This window comes from Chlamydotis macqueenii, chromosome 6, assembly GCF_036417535.1.
Source record: "Chlamydotis macqueenii isolate bChlMac1 chromosome 6, bChlMac1.mat, whole genome shotgun sequence".
NCBI lineage: Eukaryota > Metazoa > Chordata > Aves > Otidiformes > Otididae > Chlamydotis > Chlamydotis macqueenii.
In genome coordinates, this window is record NC_141561.1 from 40,603,578 (window position 1) to 40,627,325 (window position 23,748).

The window sequence follows — 23,748 nt, forward strand, 5'->3', positions numbered from 1 at the left end:
CCTCATTATTTAATTGGGTGAATAATCCTCCCTCCTGTGCGTGGTTTCTTCCTCTGTGCCCTCCCTTAAAAGGAAAGCATGACACGGGCGAGGAAAGGTGGGGCTTTGCCAGCTGAAGTATATCAAAACCTTTCCCTTGGAGCCATGAGTTCAGTGGGATTGCCGGGGCACGTCCTGGAGACTTTGGTAAGTGCTCCACACTGGTACGGGAGTAGACAGTGTTGTTTTGGGTTTTTTTTTGGTTGGTTTTTTTTTTTTTTCCTTTAATTTTAATATGCTGAAATTGAGGTAGCTGTGCATCTGATGTTCAGGAACGTCTTTTTGGAAGCTTTCACGTCAAGCCAGTTGCTAGAGTTATATTTAGGCAAATACCATAAATAAATATATTTATTTATAAATATATCATCCTTTCTGAGGATGAAAGCTGATCTTGCTTTTTCACTTAAGCCTATTTATTAAAGTCTCTTCAGAAACTGTTATTTTTTGTTCCTTTTTTTTTTTTTTTTTATGAGTCACTTCCAGGCTGAATATTTCCTTGCAATACGCTCCTTCAAGTGCTGTGGAATTCACAGTAATAGTCTTACATTTAGAGGATTATTCTGGTGTTTATCTAATGGTTATTACTCTCAAGCTGTGTTAGTTTAAGAAGGTTATGCTTTAATGCACTACTCTGCGCTTAAAAAATATCTTCGTACGTATTTAGCGGGTTGGAAATGCGATAAAATAAAGTGCGTTTGCCTGTTCTGTAGGCTCAGCTGTGTCACGTCGTTTAAAGAACGTACGATTGTGGGTTATTCCTGGCACTCGTGGAGTTAACGAGCTTTGCTCACAAATATCAGCTAAACACCGTGGCGTCGATGCAGCTCTTCAAAACTGAAATTGAAAAATAAATCGAAGATTTTCGGGACTCTTGCGCTCTTGCTAACTTTTTTCAGTTTGTTTGCAGCACGTTCATTCTTGTCAATTATTTACAAGTGCAGTGAGACAAACTTGAAATCCTTTCATGTTTTGAATGAATAATTTAATGCCTTTGTTTCCTTTTAATCTTCTGTCTGTACAGTTATGTCCGTAGTCGCTTTCCTGGTGTTCACTGATTAAACAAATCAAGAAGTAAAGTAAAACTTGGCCAACAAACGTGTTGCGTAGATCCAGACCAAAATGTATTTCTCCCTGTGGAACTTTTATCGTAATGTTTTGTCATAAAACGTTCGGGGTGCTGAGTGAAACCTGCCATAACCCCGAGGTCAGCTTTCATCTCGTAGCTTACCCCGTTTGGAAACGCAACGTGAGAGCTACCAGTCTTTTGTTGGTCAACTTCTTGTCTACCAGGCCCTTCTCAATCTGCACTGAAGTCAGGGTTGTGCAGGGAATGGGGCTGTTACCGGCAGGACCCTGGATTCGTTTGGAGCTTAGAGGATTGTGGAAAGCCAGGCACGCCTATAGATGGATAACGCATGGTCCCATACATAGGGAAAAGTAAAGCCAGGCTGTACTTGAGCAGACGATAAAGCCAAAACCACTGAGTTTGGCCTTGCATCTGTCGGTGACTGAGTGATGCTGGCCAAGTCCCTAAACAATTCACGGGTGGGTCCTTGGACCTCGCTTTGTGGGTGCCCACCATGGGGCTCCACTGGCCCTGAAATGGCAGCTGAAGCGGTCTCAGGAAAGTAATGAGTCAATTAGTGCAACTGAGAGGGTGGGGTTTTTCTTCTCTTTGATTCCATGACATTTCCCTGCCTCTGCGTGTTTTGCGTATGGCTTCCCCCTTTTTCTCAGCATCCCATTGAACAAGCCCACCAAGATAACTTCACTGGAATAAGCATTCCCAGTTCCACATACCCTTATCGATTGGCATGACTGACCAGGTTTGGGCCTCATCGCTCCCCCACCTTGTTGTCTGTCAGTCAGGTTTTCTTCTCTGTACGTTCTTGTTTATGGCATCTTACTTTTCTTATCCTGTTTTTGCATGGAAAAGGCCCTTGAGCAAATAAGTTTCAAGGAACAGATGTCTTTTCCTTCCACAGACCCTTGCAGGTCCTGGGGAAATAAAGCCATACTTCTTATCTGGAGATCTGAAGCTGGGTGTGACCAGACTGGTGGACTCTTTGGAGGCCAGTTTCTTCTAGTGTTTCATTCTTCCGATCTGTTTTAGTAAGTTTGCTCCAAATTATTTTCCTGAATCTGGCGCAAAGTTTGCCAGACTTCTATCCTTGCTCTGAAGATGGGGAGTGCTACAGTTATTCACACGAAGGAGATTAAGAACTTCAGAGCAGGAGCGTGCTGTTTTCTTCTGCAGCTTCTACTTGAGCATAACACCTTTCTGCAGTGCTGAAAGAGGAAGGAAATCACTCTGAGACAGATCCGCTGTCTGAAACCTTGAGCGTGGCCTGATGTTCATCTGCAACCAAGAAGAGTTCTTACGTGGAAGGCTTAGGCCGGCACAGCTGTAATTCTCAATGGCACCTGTTTTGAGAAGTCACTTGAGAGATCAGTATTTTGAAGTTGAAATCTGAGGGAGAGATTGTGGTGGGAGATGAAGGACTTCTCCCTAGAGTACTTCCTCTCTAATGGGTTCAGAAGAGATGTGAAGAGATTATACACCATTGGGTTTTGAAGGAAACTGGGGTGGGGTTTTTTTGGCTTTTTTTTTGTGGTTTTTTTTTTAATTATTATTCCTCTGGACTGAGAATGCTGACTGCCCGTGACAGGAGTCTGTGGAAGGTGGTAGGGTGCTTAGGAGCTCATGTGCCCATCAAGTCCACGTGAAATGTGACCAAATGGCCAGACCACGTTCTGGGTTTTCAGGTTTGTGCCTGGATCACAGTAATACGTGATTCTCACATGGCGTGCAAGCAAGCTCAGTGTTGTCTTGGGAGGCCTGAGATGAGATCTTAACTCTTTCTTTGTTCTTGATGTTTTGCAGAGGGTGTATAGCCTCCTTTCTTGTTTTCCTCAGGGAGCCATGCCTTTGGAATTAGCTTTTTCTGTGGAGCAGTCGTGCCAGCCCTGTTTGCAATGCTGTGCTCTTGGACGCTCTTTGAGAAGACAGCATTGCTGTCTTCCAAGCTTTTGGTGAACAGTGTCTTTCCATAGGTATTGGTTCTAAGTGGTCAAATTAAAAGCTGTGCCTGAGTTGAGTGCCAGTGCCTCATTAAACATCTTACTTCCATACCATACTCAATCAGTACAGAATAAACGAGACTTCAAAAGCTGGGGACAACTGCACTGTGCCAGTTACTTGGGTTGCAACATGATGAACGGCGCTTTCCAGCCTTTTGCCTTTTCTTGTGTTGAAACGGTTCCTGTTCCATCCTCCGTCACCTAACAGTGGAAAAGCGAGCAACTGAGATCCCGGGCATGGCCACAGGTTTGGGGGAAGTCGCTCTGGACTCCTACCGCACACAGAAAACAACACTGGGTCAATTGTGCTCCCCCTCAAGTGTTTTCCAAACTATTTTTTAAATAACTGTCAAGTATAAATATGTATGGGATTTTTTTGTGCAAACTCGCCTTTTCTTTCCTGCTTTGGGGTGAGGGGGGGTTGCTCGCGTCACACTCCGTTCTGTTTATGAGTACTGCTTCCCCCTGCCAGGACCATTCTTATTTTCTCTCAAACACCTCAAGCAAATTGTTTTTTGCACTTGCTAGTTTTTGGTCTTCAGAAATTATATATTCTTAAACAGAAACGCTTCATCGGAGCTGGAGAATGCGTGTTTGTGTATCTGGGAGGGAGGCTTTTCACCATCCAGTGGCAGCATCACCTGAGAGGCAAGCTCCGTGCACACAGTTGAGAGAAAATAACGTTGGAAGAGATGGAATTGGAGCTCATCGTGTCAGCTGGCTGACAGCCTTACTTTCAGGAAAATAGATTTATTTTTTTTTTTCTATATTATTTTGCAAAGTAACGTGAATTGAATTGAAGTATTTGCTGTTAGCATAAATAAAATTTTGTTCTGTGCTGTGGTGCCAATGAAGTGATGTTCCTTCAAAGACGCTGTGATCAATAGGGGGATCTGCTCTGGAGGACAACTGAAGTGTGTTTGCTTCCAAGGGTGACTTGTGACCTTCTGGATCCAGCAAACTTTAAACGCACTGACTGTTGAGGTCACTCATGTTGACGATCCTTGTTACGGGAGTGGGCAGAGACCCGAGGGATTGATGTTCAAGGTGCTATATCTACTCAAAGCTTCTGACGTACTGCCAGACCTGCTTCTTTTTACACTCTAGTTTGTTTTCTCTCCAATTGAAATGTTTCTTCTTAATATCTCGCTTAATTTGTAAATACGCTGGGTTAGGGACTGCTCACCGCGTAAAAATGCGGAATAGCATGAGTTCCTTGGCACGCCCATCAGAGGTGGGGAGGGAAAGAGGATTAAGATATGGGAATGAATTGAATGGGGTGGCATGTAAGGTATGTTCCTTCATCAAAGCATGTTGATCGGGAGTTCTTTTTGGAGTGGGGAAAGAAAGAGGAAAGTCTCTTTGTGGTACGAAATAAGAGAAAATATTTTTTTCTCCGAGTTAGCGCCACATTTTAGGAATCAATGTGCTTCCTAATTCTTCATGCTGGATTTGAGTGACCTCCCCCTTGCCTTCCTAGGGCACTAAGTGACCTTGCGGGTTTTTATCTAATGGAAGAAATGACCATTGCTCCTTCATCTCCCTCTCCACCATGCTCTTTCAGGTTTCTATGGGCACCATGCGACACCGAAGAAATGGCAACTTTGAGAGTTCCCGACTCCTCTATTCCAGCATGTCTCGCAGCATAGACGTGTCCTGCAGCGATGCTGTGAGTATCTGGTACATCCTTGGGTGTTGTCTTGGGAGAGGCTCCAGGGGGTTATGAACTGGGTTACGCTGGGAGTAGGATGATGGATTTGTCAGGTTTCCCTTTATGAAGGTTTCCCAGCCCTTCAAGCAGTAGCGGTTGACATGGTGGAAGTCCAAGGATGTGTCGCATTCCTTTTGATCCCTGGAACGCTTTATTGCACGTTCTTAGTCAACGCTTTATTGCACGTTCTTAGTCAACGCTTTATTGCACGTTCTTCGTCACTTCTCGTTTTAAATCCTTTTTTTGCATTTCAGTTAGAGACGAATCTTCTCTCTCTATAATCCCAACCTCTTCATGCAACTTGATGGCAATGGCAGACAACATATAATTATGTTAAACACTGCTTGAAAATCCTCAATCATTTGCTGATCACAGCGATTGTCTGGCAGACTTCTTGCTTCTAATGGGCTTGCAGGAGGCCTGATGACTACTTAGGGCTTTAGCAAGTGCATTCCACTGAGCTCACATAAAGCATGACTTGAGTTGTTCAGGTCTCCTGCTGGGGTCTTTTTGTGTTGAATTGAAATAGCCCCTGCACAAGAAGACGTTAGTGTCTTTTTTTTTTTTTTTTTTTTTCCCCTTCCTTGAGAAGAAACAGCGTTTGCCGTAGTCTTTCAAGCGGTATCGAGACCATTTAACTGCTGTTCGGAAAATATTGAAAATATTGTCAGTGCTGCACGTTATTTGGAAACACGGCAACGCATGCAAATGGAAATGCTTTGTAATCTATAGCTGCCCATATTGTGCCACTAAATTCAAGTAAGAAGTCTCCTATATGGATCTTTTGGATTAAAACCGGAAATTAATCTAGGCTTTCCAGCAACTCTTAGGATATCAAATCTGTTTTGCTGATTTTTTTTTTTTTTTTTTCCGAGGGAGAAGCCATACCTTTTACCTCTTTCGTTATATCTTGTGTTTGATAGTTATAAAAATACTGATGGTGCATGGTTTTTTTTGGAATGCCTATTTGTGATTTGAGTAGTCTTTTCTGTCCTGTCGACTCCCATCCATTTTGAGAAAGGAGACTTACGAATTTGCACCGGCTTTACTTTGTGTTTAAACTGACTATGCTGTTTCTGAGGTTATTCCTGATTCATGAGCTATTAGAAGTAACTTTTTTTCTTTTTCAAGGATTTGGTCAACTTCATCCAAGAAAACTTTAAGAAGAGAGAATGTGTCTTTTTTACAAAAGACCCCAAGTCAATGTAAGCAGATGTTTTTCTCCTCTTTTATAGGGGTGGGGGCTGGAAGCTGAGGGCATGCTGCTGCATGGCAGGGGTTGGGTGAGGAGCAAACTTCTTGGTTTTGGATAAGAGATTGAACCCAGCAGTGTGACCTCACCTCAGTCTTGCTTGTGCAACTCCTTTCGTTGTCTTGTTTGCGTATGGCTCTGGTATTCTGCAGTCAAGGTCAAAAACGCTGGAAATCCAATGGCTGGAGTGCTTCTCCCAGCTCTACGCTGGTGCTCTCCAGACTATTTTGATTGCACACCCCATCACTAAAAAAAATTTTGAGCATACCTCCCAGGGACCTAACCTGTCAGCACGCCTCCCAGCAGTTTTCCTTTTAAAGTTTCCTTTTAAGTTTTCCTTTTAAAATCAAATCACAGTTTTCATGCACATGCCATTGCAGCAGAGATGATCGATAGGTTTTGCTCAGGTTGATGTTCTCTTAAGACAGAATATTACACATGCTCTGTTTTCAGGCACAAGTACATAGGCAATGCAAGTTTGAGGACTATAACATTACTTTTAGGGTTTTGTTTATTTTTTTTTTAATTTTGGGATAAAAGTGACCAAAGTAATGCAGCTGCAGAGGTCCTGATACAGAGCTCTGAGGGGTCTCAGTAGCCCCGTTCTCCTCTGAAGATGGGAGGAAAAACGCTTTGGAGAGAGAGAGAAGGAGGGAAATTAGTCCCATTTCAGAAAGTCTCACTTAGGGTCCTCTTCTGCCATCTCACGTGGGATGTCTGACAAAGGACCAGCCAAGGATTGAGAGCTGGTTCTTACCAGCTTCTCTTCCTACAAACGCACTGGGAAAGGATTGCAAGTCGTACTTGGTACTTGCTGGGTTTTTAAAATCTGTTTTTAAGGTAAGCTGGTTTTATTTGTGAGTTACAGCAGAGCAGAAGAAGCCATGGAAGTTTTCTGTCCTTCAGAGAGGCGTGCTGTGACTTAACCTTCACAGCAGCCTTCACAGGAGGGCGTTGCTGAATCTCATGTTTGCGGTCTGCAGGCTAAGGGCACTGTAAACTGCCTGCAAAATCTGCTCAGAGACCAGATCTCCATTCCCTCTTGATGTGAATATGTCTTGGGCCTGGGTTTGCATGGAAAATGTTTACACTTGGTAGATGGAGAGCACGAAAAGGGGAAGAGACCTTTGTACACATCAGGCTAGCAGCAGAGGAGGTCCCTTCTGGTGGTGTCCGATGCAGAGTTCTGGTTCGTTTTCTTCGTTTCTGTGCGTAGTTGTAGGGTTTCAAATCGAGCTGCTGATGACCTGACTTGGTTTGTGATAATGAAAGAGGTTGGAGAGGTAAGGCCCATCCAGAAGTGTCACAGCCTGGTTCCTGAGATGTACTCCACTCTGCTGCCCGGTGCTGGACGGAAGCAGATGATGGGAGGAGGAAGTGTGATAAGGTGCTGGTCTCAGCTGAGAGTTGGTTCCTCCTAGCTGTTAATTTGTCAGGGAGCAAATCCAAGCAGAGCGCTGGTTCCGGAGCTCCACCTCCTGCTTGGCTTCTTGAGTTGTGTTGGTACAACCCCGCTCCCACACCTGGCGCTTGATGTGGCTGCTGCTGTCGGCACCCTGCATTCTACAAACTGTAGGTTTGTGGCAGAATAACGCTTCTTGGAAATGTCCTGATTGAGCAGAAGCTTTGAAGGTGGTGTCAGCTGTGAAAAATTTCTGTCTTTTGTTATTTAAACGTATCAGAGCTGACTTTTCTGTGGATTTCACGTCTATTCATTCTTCTTGCAGGGGTAACTTGTGTAAATGTGGATACCCTGAAAACCAGCACATAGAGGGCACTCAGATCAATACCAATGAGAAATGGAACTACAAGAAGCACACTAAGGAGCTCCCTACCGATGCCTTTGGGGACATTCTGTTTGAAAACATGGGCAAAAGAGGAAAGGTAAGTGATTTTATGCGTCGGGCCCCTGTTTAGGGGCACAGTGTCTGGAGTCCTGAACCCAGGGCCAGTGGAAGCCCCTGAAAAGCAGGGGAGGTGAAGCTAAAGTCAATTTGATTCTAATGGGAATCAAAGGAGTTAGGCTACAAAGGAGAAAAGCTGATTCATAGAATTGTAGAATGGTTTGGGTGGAAAGGGACCTTCAAAGCCCACCCAGTCCAACCCCCCTGCCAGGAGCAGGGACATCTCCAACCACATCAGGTTGCTCAGAGCCCTGACCAACCTGGCCATGAACGTTTCTATGCTTATACAGATCCAAGTACTTCACATATTTCTTGTTATGCATATTTTAGCTTCATACTACTGTGTTTTAAGCTGTTGCGTACCTTTACAAAAAGAAGAAATGGTTCACTTTATTGCAACATGTTTGAGTTCCCAGAGCTTACATGTTCTTTCCTCAGGTTGTGTCCCCCTTCCCACTTTGGAAATCAGTTTGTGTGCCCATGAGGCCACTCTCAAGGCCACTGTGCGTGTTTTGGAGCATACTTTTTTCACATACTGCATATAAGTCTCCTAATTCATCCCATCGGCACGTTGCCTGGAGTTGCATCTCTATTCGACGTTCACATTCCCTATACTGGAAGGCATTTGCTAGTCTTAAACACTGCAAAAGAGAACGCTCTGAGATGACCTTAGAGCGGCCTTCCAGTACCTAAAGGGGGCTGCAGGAAAGATGGGGAGAGACTCTTCAGCAGGGCCTGTTGCGATAGGAGAGGGGGTAATGGTTTTAAAATAGAGGGAGGTAGATTCAGACTGAACATTAGGAAAAAATTTTTTTTAGGCTGAGGGTGGTGGAACACTGGCCCCGGTTGCCCAGAGAGGTGGTGGATGCCCCATCCCTGGAAACGTTCCAGGCCAGGTTGGCCGGGGCTCTGAGCAACCTGATCTGGTTGGAGATGTTCCTGCTCCTTGCAGGGGGGTTGGACTGGGTGGCATTGAAAGGTCCCTTCCTACTCAAACCCTTCTGTGATTCTGTGATTTTTCTCTTGATCTCATGCACGGTGGGGAGGACTTCAGACCTGAGGTAACCTCTAAGAATTGCCAACTATTGTCAGTGAGGGATGGGCAGTTTTATAGCCTGCATTGCGCTTTTTAGGACAGAAGAGTTCTGAAAATTTCTGAGCAGAAATATTAGATGCAAACAGACCGATAAAATGCCTACACTCCTGAAGTCCTGCTTGCATGCTCTTTTTTTTTCCTGCCGTGTTGCTCAGATCCTGTAACATCCAAGGACATTGCAGTTGCTGTATTTTTTTTTGTTCTGGCAGCCCTCAATCTGAAAAAAAAAATACTTCTCTGAATATCTTTCTGAGGTTTATCTACTGAAATACGCTTGGCATCGCCTGTTTGAGGCTTGACTCGGTGATGGTTGGGATGCAGCAGCCCGCTGTGCCAGGAGATGGCACCGTTGCACCTCGGAGAAAGAAAGGGGCTGACCCGAGGGGTTCAGCCGGATGTAGAGCTGTGGGTAGATGGAATGTAGAGAGGAAGAGAACAAGTCATTCAATTGGAAACCGTAACTGTTGGTGGTGCAAAGGTAGTCATAGAGTAGAATCGCAAGATGGTTTGGGTGGAAGGGACCTTTCCAGGCCCACCCAGTCCCACCCCCCTGCGAGGAGCAGGGACATCTCCAATCGGATCAGGTTGCTCAGAGCCCCGGCCAACCTGGCCTGGAACGTTTCCAGGGATGGGGCATCCATCAGCTCTCTGGGCAGCCTGGGCCAGTGTTCCACCACCCTCAGCGTAAAAAAATTGTTTTCCTTATGTTCAGTCTTAAAGACACAAGGTACTTCGTGTATCAGTAGGGTTTAGGGAAAAATGCCTTCTGACTTCAGAGCTAACAGGGTTTGCTGTGGGGATGGCTTACCAGCTCTGTGGAGCAGTTAATGTTCCTGGCAGGCTCCTCACTCCTATGGGAGACCCTCTCCTGAAAAACACCCAGGGTGTAAAGTAAACCAAACGTCGACAATAGTTATTACACTGCTGAACAACCGCTGTCACAATTATACTCAGCTCAGGCCAAAGATCCTGAGAGTCTGCACTCTCGGTTCAGTACAAAACCTGTGGACTTTCACTAGTAATGGCCAAAATCCTGTTTCTGGGGCTACACAATTTAGCTTCTGCCAAATTAAAGGCATATGTGGCAGAACGTGGTAATGCGACATGCGCTACCCACTGAGCAGGATGTTGGAGGTGCAGGTTGCAGTTTTGGGGCTGAACCTGGAAAGAGCAGAGCTGGGAGATCTTTAGGCCAGTGGTTGTATTCTTTGCTACGTTTCTGGTCTGACAGGACCACTTTTGTTCTGTAAAGCCTGTACCTTATCTCCAGATCTGAGCAATCATCTGTCAAGAAAGGAGAGTACCTTGCAAGTCCTAGGAATGGGTGTCATAATGATACTTTAGAGGAAGAAACAAAGACTTAAGCTCTGATTCTTCATCACTTCACCCTTTTTCTACTGGTTGTTGGAATGAGAGTGTGTGTTAGAGAAGAAAATGCAATTCCTGGTCTGTTCCCAGCTCTCACTATTCACCTCTTGCTGTATTTGTTTTTCTTATTTTTCTCTCCCTCAAGTACATCCGTTTGTCATGCGACACGGACTCCGAAACGCTCTACGATCTCATGACCCAGCACTGGCACCTGAAAACCCCTAACCTTGTCATCTCAGTCACTGGGGGTGCAAAGAACTTTGCACTCAAGCCCCGGATGCGCAAGATATTCAGCAGGCTGATCTACATTGCCCAGTCCAAAGGTAAAGACCCGTGTGTGTGCCTGGATTATTTTATTGCTGCATGATGCTGTTGGAGAGGGAACAGGTCAAAGGCTCAGCAGGGAAGCAGAGCATTTGGTTTGCTTCTGTCTGGCTGATGCGCCTGGGCAAGGCCTTCTTCAAGGCCAGGTTGGATGAGGCTGTGAGCAACCTGCTCTGGTTGGAGATGTTCCTGCTCCTTGCAGGGGGGTTGGACTGGATGACCTTTGAAGGTCCCTTCCAACCCAAACCATCCTGTGATTCTAAGTGTGACCTAGCAATTTGGAAGTAACAGGGTGGAGAGCTAGTTGTCAGGGTGCCCACGATAACATAAGGTAAGTTGTGAGGCATATTTTTTCTATTTAAATGAAGAATAAATGCCTTTTTTGAGGTAAGGTCTCGAGAGGGGATTGGGTTGTTGTATTTTAAAGGTAACGCATGAGGCGAGTGCATATTCCACTACATTCTCCCAAGGTATTGCCTGTTGTTCCCAGGGGCCTGGATTTTCACAGGAGGCACGCATTACGGGCTGATGAAGTACATCGGGGAGGTGGTCAGAGACAACACCATCAGTCGGAGCTCAGAGGAGAACGTGGTGGCTATTGGCATAGCAGCCTGGGGCATGATTTCCAACCGAGAAAGTCTGATTCGCAGTGGTGATAAAGACGTAAGAAACGCGTACAGACTGTGGGGGAAACAAAGATGCTTTCCAGGGCGATGTTTGGGTAGACGGACATCTCTCTACTTAGCTGTCCTAAACAATTCAACCCAGAGCCAGCTTTTCTTCAGTGACAGGAAACATCAGGTGCTGTGCCCAGAACAGGAGCACACTGAAGTGTTCTCATGTTTAGGATGGTCTTACGCATCAGGCCTGGTGGGGAGGATTTCAGCTGTGGGCTCGGCAGGTCTGTGTGGTCGTTCAGCTGCTCTCATTTCATGTCTGGCCGAGCGTTAGGGAATAACCTCTCCCATACCTGTTCTAGCCGCTGCAAAGTGCCTACACAGTAGCCCATAGTGGGGGTTCCCATGAGCTAAGACACATACTTGCTGCCGTTATGGATCTTGCTCTGTCAATGCACTTGTCCAATCCCTCAGATACCCTTGCCTTTTGTCCACTAGATGTTATACAAAATGTCTAAAAAACATCCTGCTAGATAAATAAAAGAGATTTAATTTATTGAGGGCTCTCAGGAGGTCTGAGGGTTGAACTAGACGATCTCAAGAGGTCTGTTCCAACTTTAAAATTTCCATGATTCTGTGAGGTGTTGAAAGTAAGATTCCCACAGATTTAATGTTTCTGGTGGCTGAAGGAAGTGTTCGTTGCTCTGCCCTTGGATCTCTGTTAAATTCTGTGCTTGTGCTTCTAGGGGTACCACCTGGCCCACTACATAATGGACGACCTCAAGAGAGACCCCCTGTATTGCCTGGATAATAATCACACCCATCTCTTACTGGTTGATAATGGCACCCACGGGCACCCGACAACAGAGGCAAAAGTACGAACTCAGTTAGAAAAGTACATTTCGGAGCGGGTCATCCCAGGTAGGTGTGGGTGTCAGGTCGCAGACCTGCTTCTCCTCAATCCTTGTGTTGCTTTGTGGCTGATTTTCTGGGAACAAGAAACTAATTTGCTGTTAGTCATGACAAAGCACCCAGAATCCTTAGGAAACATGGTATGTCTCTCAAACTCCTAGAGTTACGGGATTCTGAGTTTTCCTTTATGACTGAAAACGTGAAATCAGAGGTTCTGAGTCTTCAACTTGTGATAAGAACCTTACACCTGTGCTCAAAATGGACAAAGCAGTAGGTAAATACAATAAAACCACATGGTTTGGGGGATTTTGGAGCTAGTAAGAATTATGGTTGTTAGGAGAAAAAAAGGAGAAAAAACTATTGGACAAGGGTCTCTGAAACCAGCTATGCAAAACTGAATTTGCGTTAAAAAAAGGAAAAGCTGTTAACAGATGTGGCAAAATCAACAGTAAACTAGTACCAGAGTGTTTGCATGAACTGCTTGGAAAATCTCTTGAGAAAAATAAGTTGTTCCAACTGTGTTGATGGATTGAATTTTTTTCCTTTTTTTTTCTTTTGGCATGTTTCACAGAATCTAATTACGGTGGGAAGATTCCAATTGTGTGTTTTGCCCAAGGTGGAGGCAAAGAGACTTTGAAAGTAAGTTTATTTGTTTTACTCATTTCCAGGAGCAACGTTAGGGACATGGCTGTTATATTTAGACATTACTCCACAAGTAACGTGGAGAGAGGTGGTGGAAGCCCCATCCCTGGAAACATTCCAGGCCAGGTTGGCCGGGGCTCTGAGCAACCTGCTCTGGTTGGGGATCTCCCTGCTCCTTGCAGGGGAGTTGGACTAGATGACCTTTGAAGGTCCCTTCCAACCCAAACCATTCTATGATTCTGTGATTCTATGTGATAAAGTAGACAGTTCAATTATTTACTGAAGCTTGCCTAGCCCTTCCTATAGCAAGACCGTGCTTGCAATTGCCTTTAAGCTTATGACATTTGTTCCAGTTAAAATTTCCTGTGCAAAGTTTCTACCTCAGCCTGACATCCTGGAAAAAAAAAATTGGCTGGGACAGTTCAGTTGTCTCAGTTCTTCCATAACAAATCCAGCCCAAAAGTGTTTGGGTTTTGTGGGTTTTTTAAGCAGTAGTCTGAACTGCTCTGTTAAATTTCAGATCGTTATCCCAGCCTTCCTGTCTGTTTCCGGGGTGTTTTTGGTTCCATTCACGTGATGAATTTTGGCTTTGCCCACAGGTGGGTTGTAGGTGAATGCAAATGCAGAGTTGGGTACGTCAATTGGAGGCCCTAAGATGAAATGAAACATCCATTCAGGTTTCATGCTGCAGAGGTCTGTCCTTGCCGTGCTTCCATCTGGGTCAGGAAAGACTCCTCTTTTCTCCGCTTCTGTGACTGGTGCATAACAGGAGTTGGCTTTAGCAGAGGAGAAGTAAAACTGTGTTTCAAGCTTCTGTTTTAAACTCCGTGATGTAAATCATGCACTTCAGCTGGGGATGTTTCTTGTTAAAACCACTTTGATCTAGTCGGCAAGAAAGAGCATCTTGGTTTTATCATTGTCCAGTTTACAGGAGTAACGTGCTCACAGTTCTGATAACTCCAAGTTAATTTTTTTTGTTGTTTTCGTGAAACTGTCTCTTCAGGTAGCCAGTAGATGTTCTGGCTTTCCCGTGATCGATCATAACTTGCGTTGCCTCCTTTTAGACAGTTTGCTGGCAGACAGCTTATGTTCTGGTGACATTAGAATAATAGAATCACAGAATGGTTTGGGTTGGAAGGGACCTTCAAGCCCACCCAGTCCAACCCCCCTGCAAGGAGCAGGGACATCTCCAACCAGATCAGGTTGCTCAGAGCCCTGGACAACCTGGCCTGGAATGTTTCCAGGGATGGGGCATCCACCACCTCTCTGGGCAACCTGTTCCAGTGCTCTACAACCCTCAATGTAAAAAAATTTTTTTGGACCCTCTCCAACTGGTCCATGTCCTTATGTTTGGGGCTCCAGAACTGGACGCAGTACTCCAGTCATGCTTCAAATGATCACCTCTACCTCTTTGGCTCCCTAGTCTGTCAATGTGGCCATCAAGAGTAAGATTCCCTGTGTTGTGGTGGAAGGCTCTGGCCGGATTGCTGATGTTATCGCCAGCTTGATGGATGCGGAAGGTGCTCTTACTTCTTCGTGTGTCAAGGAAAGCTTGCTCAGGTATCTCCCGCGCACCATCTCAAGGCTCTCAGAAGAGGAGACGGAAAGCTGGATCAAATGGGTGAGTGTGGGCTACTGCAGGGAGAATGAAAGCAAGGCTGGAAGCGGGAGAAGGGTGGAGGAAACAGGACGTCAGGAGAGCAGCTAGTGATCTAAATCAACAATGTTGCTATCTCATGAGACCTGTAGGATGTACAGGGCTCCTTACCATGGCGTATCCATGGGGATTTGGAAAAGAAAAATTCCAAACTCATTACTTATAGAACAATAGGGACAGAAGAAAATGGAGCTCCAGAAAAATCTTAATGTTCTGTTATTTTTAAAAAGTCTTAATTACAATAACACTTCAGCTCACTGAACAATCCATTAACTTGAGCTAATTGACTTTCTCAATGAACTGCCCAATGCTTTATCCTGGGGTCTGATTCTGTTTTCCTCTCTTAATTATCTCCTACCCACGCTCACTGTGGGGAGTGATTGCATATTCAAACCTCAGCTGAAGTTCATAATGGGGGATGGAAAATGTTTTATTGCCTCCTGTATACTTAAGGCCCCTTCTGTCAGTTTTCTGCCCTGCCCTTAATTTTTTTATTTTTTATTTTTTATTTTAATGAATCTACCAGTGCAAGTTGTTTGCAGGCCCCAGAGAGGCATTCAGATGCTCAAACTTCTGAGTGTGTTTTCTTTGACATGAACCAAGGAAAGCTCTTGCTGTTGAAGCTTAGGGAGCTGTCATTACTGGTAAGGCCTGAGTCAAAACTCTTGGTCAGAGCTTGGCGGTGTGACTCCACGGGGCAACCTAAGTCTTGGTTATGTGAGAAATGATCTCTGGTTTTGACAAAGGAGGCGGAAACAGTGTTCTCCTAGTTGTTTGTCAAAGCTTGTGCTGTCACCATTTGTTTTTTCTTTACGAGTAGTTTCTAATTCCTGAGATTATATCTTTTTGGTTATGATGTTCTGCATAGAGGGAATCACCAGTTACTTGCTGTATGTTCAGAGGATAATTAATCTTGTACTTTGACTTTCAATCTCATTGTCTATCTCTATCTGGACTTGATTAAACTTTAACTGTATGTGGAAATAGGACTGATGGGGAGCAGCTTTGCTGTGATGCGATGGGAAATTTATTTCAAAGATGCTGTAGGAGATCAACTGCTAAACAGCCTAGCTTGCTTTAAAATTGAACTTTTTCTTTTTGTAGATCAAAGAAGTCCTTGAGAACCCTCATTTACTGACAGTTATCAAAATAGAAGAAGCTGGAGATGAAATTGTGAGCAATGCCATTTCTTTTGCTCTGTACAAAGGCAAGTAATTGATTTTCTGTTCTTTTCTTTTTTTTTTTTTAATAGATGGAAAAAGATGGCTATTTATTTTCTAGAACAGTGTTCCCTAAATCAATGCTGTCTCTCTAGAGTTAAGCTCTAGAGCTTAACTTGTGGAGCTTGTCTTCACCTGCAGTGATGTGGACAACTTACAGCAGCTCTGTGGGATCTGTTACTGTGGGCGAGATCAAGGTCAGCCCAGATAATTGGGAAAGCGTTCGGCAGAGCTTTGGGGATGCTGGGATTAGCACGTTTGAGAGCAGCATGCAAGTATGCGACTCAACGAGGAGTCAGTCAGGAAGCCAAGCAAACTCTCGCTGCTGGCCAAGATTCCCCTGCAGCCCGTGGTGCAGCCCATGGTGAGGCCGGCTGTGCCCCTGCAGCCCGGGGAGCCCACGGAGGAGCAGAGATCCCCCCGCAGCCCGGGGAGCCCACAGAGGAGCAGAGATCCCCCCGCAGCCCGGGGAGCCCACGGAGGAGCAGAGATCCCCCTGCAGCCCGGGGAGCCCATAGAGGAGCAGAGATCCCCCTGCAGCCCGGGGAGCCCATAGAGGAGCAGAGATCCCCCTGCAGCCCAGGGAGGATCCCACACTGGGGCAGGGGAGGAATGTGAGGAGTTCCTCCCCCAAGGAGGAAGCAGCGGCGTAAAATAACGCATGACTAACTGACGTTAACCCCATTCCCTCTTCCCCCCTGTGCCGCTCGGGGGGGAAGGTGGTAGAGATAATGTGAAGCCTGGGAAGAGGGAGGGGTGGGAGCAAGGAAATTGTTCTCTGTCTCATTATCCTGCTTTGGTTTTAATAATAAACAAATAGTTTTCCCGAAGTCGAGTCTGTTTTGCCCGTAACGGTAATTTTAAGGATCTCTCCCTGTCCTTATCTCAAACCTTGAGCCTTTTTCCTTATATCATGTCCCCCTGTTCCCTCGGAGGGTGGGGGCAGTGAGAGAGAGACTGCGTAGTCTGGTCCTGATTGGGGCTGAACTACGACACTTGTGTAGAGCCCCCTGGGGAATTCTGCAGAATTTCTTCTGTGTAGAGGATGCAGGACACTGAGGAGATCGAAGGAAATGTGCTGACTTGGTTTGATGAGGTGCTCCTAGCAGCTTGTTTGTGGCCTATGTTGGACCGTAAATACGTCTCTCAGCCTCCAGCACCTGCTAAAACCCAGTCAGGAAGATGTACATGAGTCTGGGGAAGACACTTGACAGGGGTCTTGTCTGGCAGAGTGTGAAAAGGAGAGATGAGTAAGTATGCCAAGAAGCTCTTCTGCCTCTGGTATTTACCCAGAGGATTGTTCCTCCTCTGCAGCTTTCAGCACCAACGAACATGACCGAGACAACTGGAACGGGCAGCTGAAGCTATTGCTGGAGTGGAACCAGTTGGACCTGGCCAGCGATGAGATCTTCACCAATGACCGAAACTGGGAGGTACGGAGCACTTTTGTCTGAGTACAGTGACATGGGACAGGGGAGTACTGAGAAAAGAGACTTCGTAACAGCAGCCACTGTCTCAGTGCCCCAACCTCTGTGGTGATAAGCCAGAGTGTCTACTCCTCCTCGCGCTGACATCACTGATTGCAAAGATTACCTACCTGTGCCAGAAGTGCTCCAGACCATCCAACAAAGGCCACTGCAGACAGAAAAAAAAATGATTCTGATGAAAATGTGGCCACATGAAGGAAAATGTGGCAGTCAGCCACATGTGCCCAATGCTTAGGTGGGCTTTATGTGTCTCACTTGCTCCCTAATATTTGCTTTTCCGTTTCTTCATAGTCCGCTGACCTGCAGGATGTCATGTTCACAGCCCTGGTGAAAGACAGGCCCAAATTTGTCCGTCTCTTCCTGGAAAATGGCTTGAATCTGAGGAAGTTCCTTACCACAGAGGTCCTTAGAGAGCTGTACACTAACAATTTCAGCAGCCTGGTGTTCAAGAACCTGCAGATCGCGAAGAACTCTTATAACGATGCACCCCTCACGTTTGTGTGGAAGATGGTCGAAGACTTCCGAAGAGGTGTCAAAAGAGATGACAAAAATAGCAAGGATGAGATGGAGATACATCTTTCAGTAAGTGATGAACAGTTTGATTCCACCGTGCATTCACTGAAAGGAAAAAAAAAAAACAAAAAAAAATTGTTTTGTTGCTGGTACAGCAGGATTTGCTTTAGGAGTCTCAGCCATGTTTTACATTTAGAATTTCCTCTCTGTTTAAGTTTTTGTGAAGTTCAGGGTCTTGCTTAAACACAAGAGGCATATTGGTATAAAGTTAGTGTTCCTTTCAGAGGATGTTAATTTGTGTTACCTAAACATGAAGCCAAGCTGTGAACGAAGCCACCAGAACTGCACGGGTTAGAGCAGAAAGTGACTTTGCCCCAAATAGGCTTTAATGCCCACTCCAGGAAGAACAGGGAGGCTGATTCTTCCACACCAAGTAGGAAAAGATAAGGCTTTAATATAAATATAAAAAATAAACCAAGGTACATCAGTGTGTGTCAAGTGCCAGGTAGCCGAGAGGGAGGATCGGTGGGCTGGCTGTAAAGGGAAGAAAATACGAAGACAGAAGAGTGACAGGCTAGGATTTGTTCCATTTGAAACCAGTCTAGTGAGCTTAGGTCTGAGGAGTTGTTGCTCTTTCTTTCAGGATGAGTGTCCTATCACAAGGCATCCCTTGCAAGCTCTGTTTATTTGGTCAGTGCTTCAGAACAAGAAAGAGTTGTCTAAAGTGATTTGGGAGCAAGTAAGTGGAATTCTCCTTTATTCCTCTTTGCAAACAGCACAGTGGTGTTCCTTGTCTTTGGGTTGTGGGCCTTGGAAGGCACTGGATCCATCTTCCAACACAAAACCACAAGAGATAATTGCTAGATGGCTCTGTAAGTAGGTTTAATATTACCCATTTTGTGTTTGGGTGTGGATTTCACGCTTCCCTAACGTCATGAATGAATCAGCGGTCCAGCTAGCATTTACCCATAGTCGTATGTTCTCATCTGTGTTCAAGCCTGGATGCTGCGTTCCCACCCGTTCCACAATATGGATGTGTTCTGATCCCAGGTATTTCGTTGAAATACATTTCTCATTTTGATTAGACAGTACGTTTAGTGATGATTTTGTCAAATAGATAAATCACAAGCTGTAAATCTGAGGCTAATGCAAGCAAAGCTAATGGATGCTCACATCGGTCCATGTGTCTGAAACAGAGTGCTGCTTCCCCACATGTATAGATGTTTTGAACAGAACAGACTAACGTCGTCTGGGCAGTTCGGGGTGCACCCAACTGGTCCAGACTGGTGGACAGTGAAAATGGTAGCGGCAGAGCCAGACCCTCTTTTGTGAAGCTTCAACCAGAGGTTTAAAGCTGATGTATAGCTATTAAACATAAAACCTTTTCAGACTGGTCGCAAGATTGTTATCACACCAGTACGCAGATGGTTACCATTTGTTTTGTGGAACTGGATCTTCGTTTGCCAGTCTTGACTGGGAACTGAGCAGCTGCATGAAAGGGGGATAATTTTAAAAGAATATATTGCATTCCCTTTGCAGACGGCTTTGTTTGACATAACTCTCTCTCCGTAGACCAGAGGTTGCACTTTGGCAGCCCTCGGGGCCAGCAAGCTCCTGAAAAGCATGGCGAAGGTGAAGAATGATATAAACGCTGCCGGGGAGTCTGAGGAACTCGCCAACGAGTATGAGACCAGAGCAGTGGGTAAGCACCTTCTTGAAGTCCTTCAAGAAATTTAACAGAAGGGATCAGGAAATGGTTTCCTTTCTTGGAACATTGCTTGTTTTAACGATCTCCATGTGTGGCAATGATTGCGTAGTGATGTTCTTATTTTGCACAGAAAAACAAACTGATAACTCTGCCAGTTTGGTTCAGCAAAATGCAAGGCAAGATAATTCATTCAGTTTGCCTGAAATGCTGCCCAGAAATTCAGCCTGATTTATAAAGAAGAGAAATGACATCTCAAAAGGAAGGAGAAGGAAAGCTTTATTTAGAAAACTAGATATCCAACACTTAATGCTTCCCTTTAATGTCAAAATGGGTTTTTACTGCTTGGAGATCTCTTCCACACCATCCGTTCCCAGCAGAAACTGTGTGTTCTGTTGGAACACCTTGCCTCCAAAAGTGGCTGCCGTGGGTTTTTTTTGGGGTGGAGAATTCCTTTCATTGGGAAGAAAAGCTTCCTGGCTCTAATGGCAAGGCTGAAGAAGGGTGCCCAGAAATAGGAAGCAGAATATAGACTAAGAGAAGCTTTTTGGATGAGTGCTGGTAATATTCAAGTGGAGGAAAGCCACCCTTCAAATTTGCTGGAGTGCTTTTTGGGGTGGGAGAATAAATTGCAGGTAAAAAGTAGTTCCTGATGCAGGAACCAGTGAATCTGTTGGTGCATTGCTGCCCAGAAACCTGCTGTCATTGCTGCGAGTCAGAGGAGGTGACAGTTCAGGAGCAATAGCCCTGCACGTTGAATAGAGAAGCCATAGAAATGTTGCGGAAAGGGCTTCTGGAGGCCTTCTCGTTGAGATCTTCTCGTTGAGGTGGTGTTACCGCCAGGACTAAGGCAGTTCAGTCATGGCTTCATGTAGCCCAATCTTGAAAATCTCCACCGATGGATATTATTTTACTGCTCCTAAAGCAGACCAGTGCTAAATAAATGAAAAGAAGATGGAACAAGCAGATATGCTGAGTCATTTAGATAGAAATTCGTATTTTTTACTCAATTTTTTAGTGTGGGACTCAATGCTATCTCTGTGTGAGCTGATTTAGTATTACAGTTTTCCATTCAGACGTGAATTCTGTATGAAAGCTTAATACATGCAAGTGGGATTGGAAAGCAATTAAAATGTGGAAAGAATTCTTGTATCTGCATGCTTTGATTTTATAAAGATTATATTTTGAAAGTCACCAAAGCCAATTGCATCCAAGTTGGTGGGAAATGGAGTCTGAAGTTGGCACTCAGTGGGGGGCTGCCTCTTTCTTCTAGAGCTGTTCACCGAGTGCTACAGCAGTGACGAAGATCTAGCTGAGCAGCTGCTGACTTACTCCTGCGAAGCCTGGGGAGGGAGCAATTGTCTGGAACTGGCCGTGGAAGCTAAAGACCAGCAGTTCATCGCGCAGCCAGGGGTGCAGGTAATGCCAGGGAAAAGATGGCACACAGATTGCTGGAACTTTTGTGATCTGAGTAGCTTAAAAAAAAAAAAAGGGAATAGTGTGGCTGGGAAAATGCTACATCCACGTGAACAGTCTGTGAAGAGCCGATGCTCGGACTCTGTCATAGAATCTTAGAATGGTTAGGGTTGGAAGGGACCTTCAAAGGCCATCCAGTCCAACCCCCCTGCAAGGAGCAGGGACATCTCCAACCAGATCAGGTTGCTCAGAGCCTCATCCAGCCTGGCCTTGAACGTTTCCAGGGATCGGGCCTCCACCACCTCTCTGGGCAACCTGTTCGTGTTCTATAACTCGCATTGTGAAAATTTTTTTCCTAATATCCAATCTAAATCTACCCCCCACTATTTTAAAACCATTACTCCTTGTCCTATCGCAACAGGCCCTACTGAACAGCCTCTCCCCATCTTCCTTGTGGAAGTGAGAGCCTCCAGGTGAGGTTTCCAGCCCCTGTGGCTGGTGGGGAACAGGGCCTGTGGCTCCTCTTCTTGAAACAGGAAGTGGCTGGTTTGCCCCCAAACGCTAAGTCAGGAGGGGAGGGCTTAGTGTGGAGCTGTAAATCATAACGAGCTGGATGATAAGGACTGTGTGAAGTGATTTCTTCTTTGGCAAAACTCCCGGGTGTGCACAGTGTGGATGTGCTGCCCAGTGTATGGTGCCTTACAAATCGGGTTGAGTCCTGCTCAGCCGCTCTTTGAGCTCCTCGTCACGTAGACTGGAGATGGCGGGACTAAGGAACCAGTGCACTGCTACTGATGGAGGAAGCTGTCTATATTGTTGAAACAGGAATCCCAGTATTTTTGATGGAAATCTCAAGGTTTTGGGGTTTTTTTTTTTGTTGTTGTTTTCCTAGACCAACTGTTCTCTATTAGCATTCCTAGGTTAATTTGTTGCTGCGAGAACGGATGAGGATATGTTCTTCTTCCCTACAGAATTTCCTTTCCAAGCAGTGGTACGGAGAGATTTCCAGAGACACTAAGAACTGGAAGATTATACTGTGCCTGTTCTTTTTCCCTTTAATAGGCTGTGGTTTCATCTCATTCAGGTAATCAACTGCCTTCTCATTAGCAGTAGTATAGCAAGTCATTTAATCATAGGATCGTAGGCAATTCAGAGTGAAGGGACCTCTGGAGACCAACCCCCTGCTTGCAAAGCAGGGTGAGCTAGAGCAGGTTACCCAGAACTGTATCCAGTTGGGTTTTGAGTGTCTCCAAGGATGGAGGCTCCACAGCCCCTCTGGAGAACTTGTTCCAGTGTTCAGTCACTCTCAAATAAAGATATTTAATGGCTCGGTGAGCTTTTGACAGATCCTGTCCTCACGCTCATCTGGAGTTAAGATGTGCCAATTTACTTGTGTGCCTGAAGTCAGTGAGTGGATGCAGAAGGGCGTTACTTTTCACGTGCTGTTCTAAACTTTGCACCTTCCTAATTTTCACTTTGAGAAATAGCACAAACATTTCCAGGCATAAAGCTATGCTTTAAGACCTTTTCCTTCTCTTAATTCCTCAGGAAAAAGCCTGTGGAGAAGAGTAAGAAACTCTTCTTGTACTATGTGTCTTTCTTCACCTCCCCTTTTGTGGTCTTCTCCTGGAATGTCATCTTCTACATCGCTTTCCTGTTGCTCTTCGCCTATGTGTTGCTTATGGATTTCCAGAAGGAGCCTACCGTCCTGGAGATGATCCTTTACGTGCTGGTCTTCATTCTGCTTTGTGATGAAGTGAGACAAGTAGGCAGCGCTTGCAAACCAAAAATGTTCAGTGCTAGATTACAAGCCTTGTGGTTTTTCCCCTCCTAGGTAGCGTAAGGCAGTGAGGGTTGCTTCTGAGTTGCAGGGGAACCACTTCTTGGTAAATATGTTCAGGCAGCTCAAGGCACAATGGATATTTTAATTTTTTTTTTTTCCCCTGATCTTTAATTCCTACTTACACCCCAATAGCTGCAGTGTCCATACACCAACAGGAATGCGTATGGACTTTGAGGCTGTATGGATAAGCTGATGCCAGTGGAGATATTGCTCAGGATTTGGCTCGGATTGCCAAAGTGGTTGAGAACAGAAGATTAGATTTAACACATTACCTGGATGCATACTCTAGATCAAGTGATTCCTGACTTTTCTCCGCATCCATCCCCAACCCTTTTTTTTTTTTCTTCTTTTTTTTTTTTTTTTTGGACCAATGAGCAACATCCCATTATGTATTTCTGTTTGTATTTTAACCATAAATATGGGTTTTGCTAGTTTCACATAGTCCGAAGGACCAGCTCTGGACTGCCTGCATTGCTGGTGTGGTGTGGGAACAGTGTGCGGGACTGCCTATACAGCCAGCAGATATTCTTCTCACTTTGTATGTAAGGGGACAAATTAAATATGTTGGATTTTGGGCAAGGTGCTGTCTACCAGTCAGTGCTCAGAATAATGGGAAGATGCCGGGGAAATTGGAGGAGAAATGGGTGTGTGGCTTCAGTGCTTTCTCACTATCCGGAGCACAGAGAGCAGCATCAGATCCCAGAAATCCCATTAATAGCTGGTGGCCAGGCTGTACCAGTTTGATTATGGGAATGACGGCAGTTCAAACAGAGACTTTATTGAAGATTTAACGTTATCTTAAGCTAAGGTCCTGGCTTCCAACCTATTTTGCTAAGGAACAAAGCGCAGAGCACTGTCCTAGTCCTCTAAGCTTCTCAGGAAACTTTCTCCCTGGCTTCCTCTGAGATAAGTTGGGTGTATGTTTGTCTAACGTGGCAGTAAAAATAGCATCTCTATCCTT

The 23,748-nt window shown here is 45.2% G+C and overlaps 1 protein-coding gene across 3 annotated transcripts in view; it reads left to right on the plus strand.

Moving 5' to 3' along the window:
• The first annotated feature begins 4,672 nt into the window (after window positions 1–4,672).
• The window catches only part of TRPM8 (transient receptor potential cation channel subfamily M member 8), a 34,950-nt gene continuing 15,874 nt past the window's right edge, over window positions 4,673–23,748 (plus strand). For 2 of the 3 annotated variants that reach the window (XR_015258937.1, XM_086751070.1), the window contains exons 1-2: window positions 20,920–20,947; window positions 21,916–22,028. Coding sequence is in view for 1 of the 3 variants with exons in the window: in XM_086751071.1 (XP_086607197.1) it covers window positions 4,673–4,789; window positions 5,963–6,036; window positions 7,811–7,967; window positions 10,597–10,774; window positions 11,266–11,438; window positions 12,139–12,313; window positions 12,876–12,943; window positions 14,370–14,567; window positions 15,708–15,810; window positions 17,138–17,256; window positions 17,602–17,892; window positions 18,467–18,562; window positions 19,396–19,525; window positions 20,802–20,947; window positions 21,916–22,028; window positions 22,493–22,709 (2,355 nt within the window). In the remaining 2 variants the exon portion in view is untranslated. Of the gene's footprint in view, window positions 4,790–5,962; window positions 6,037–7,810; window positions 7,968–10,596; window positions 10,775–11,265; window positions 11,439–12,138; window positions 12,314–12,875; window positions 12,944–14,369; window positions 14,568–15,707; window positions 15,811–17,137; window positions 17,257–17,601; window positions 17,893–18,466; window positions 18,563–19,395; window positions 19,526–20,801; window positions 20,948–21,915; window positions 22,029–22,492; window positions 22,710–23,748 lie in introns of those variants that run through there. The other variant, XM_086751071.1, reaches the window with a different exon arrangement.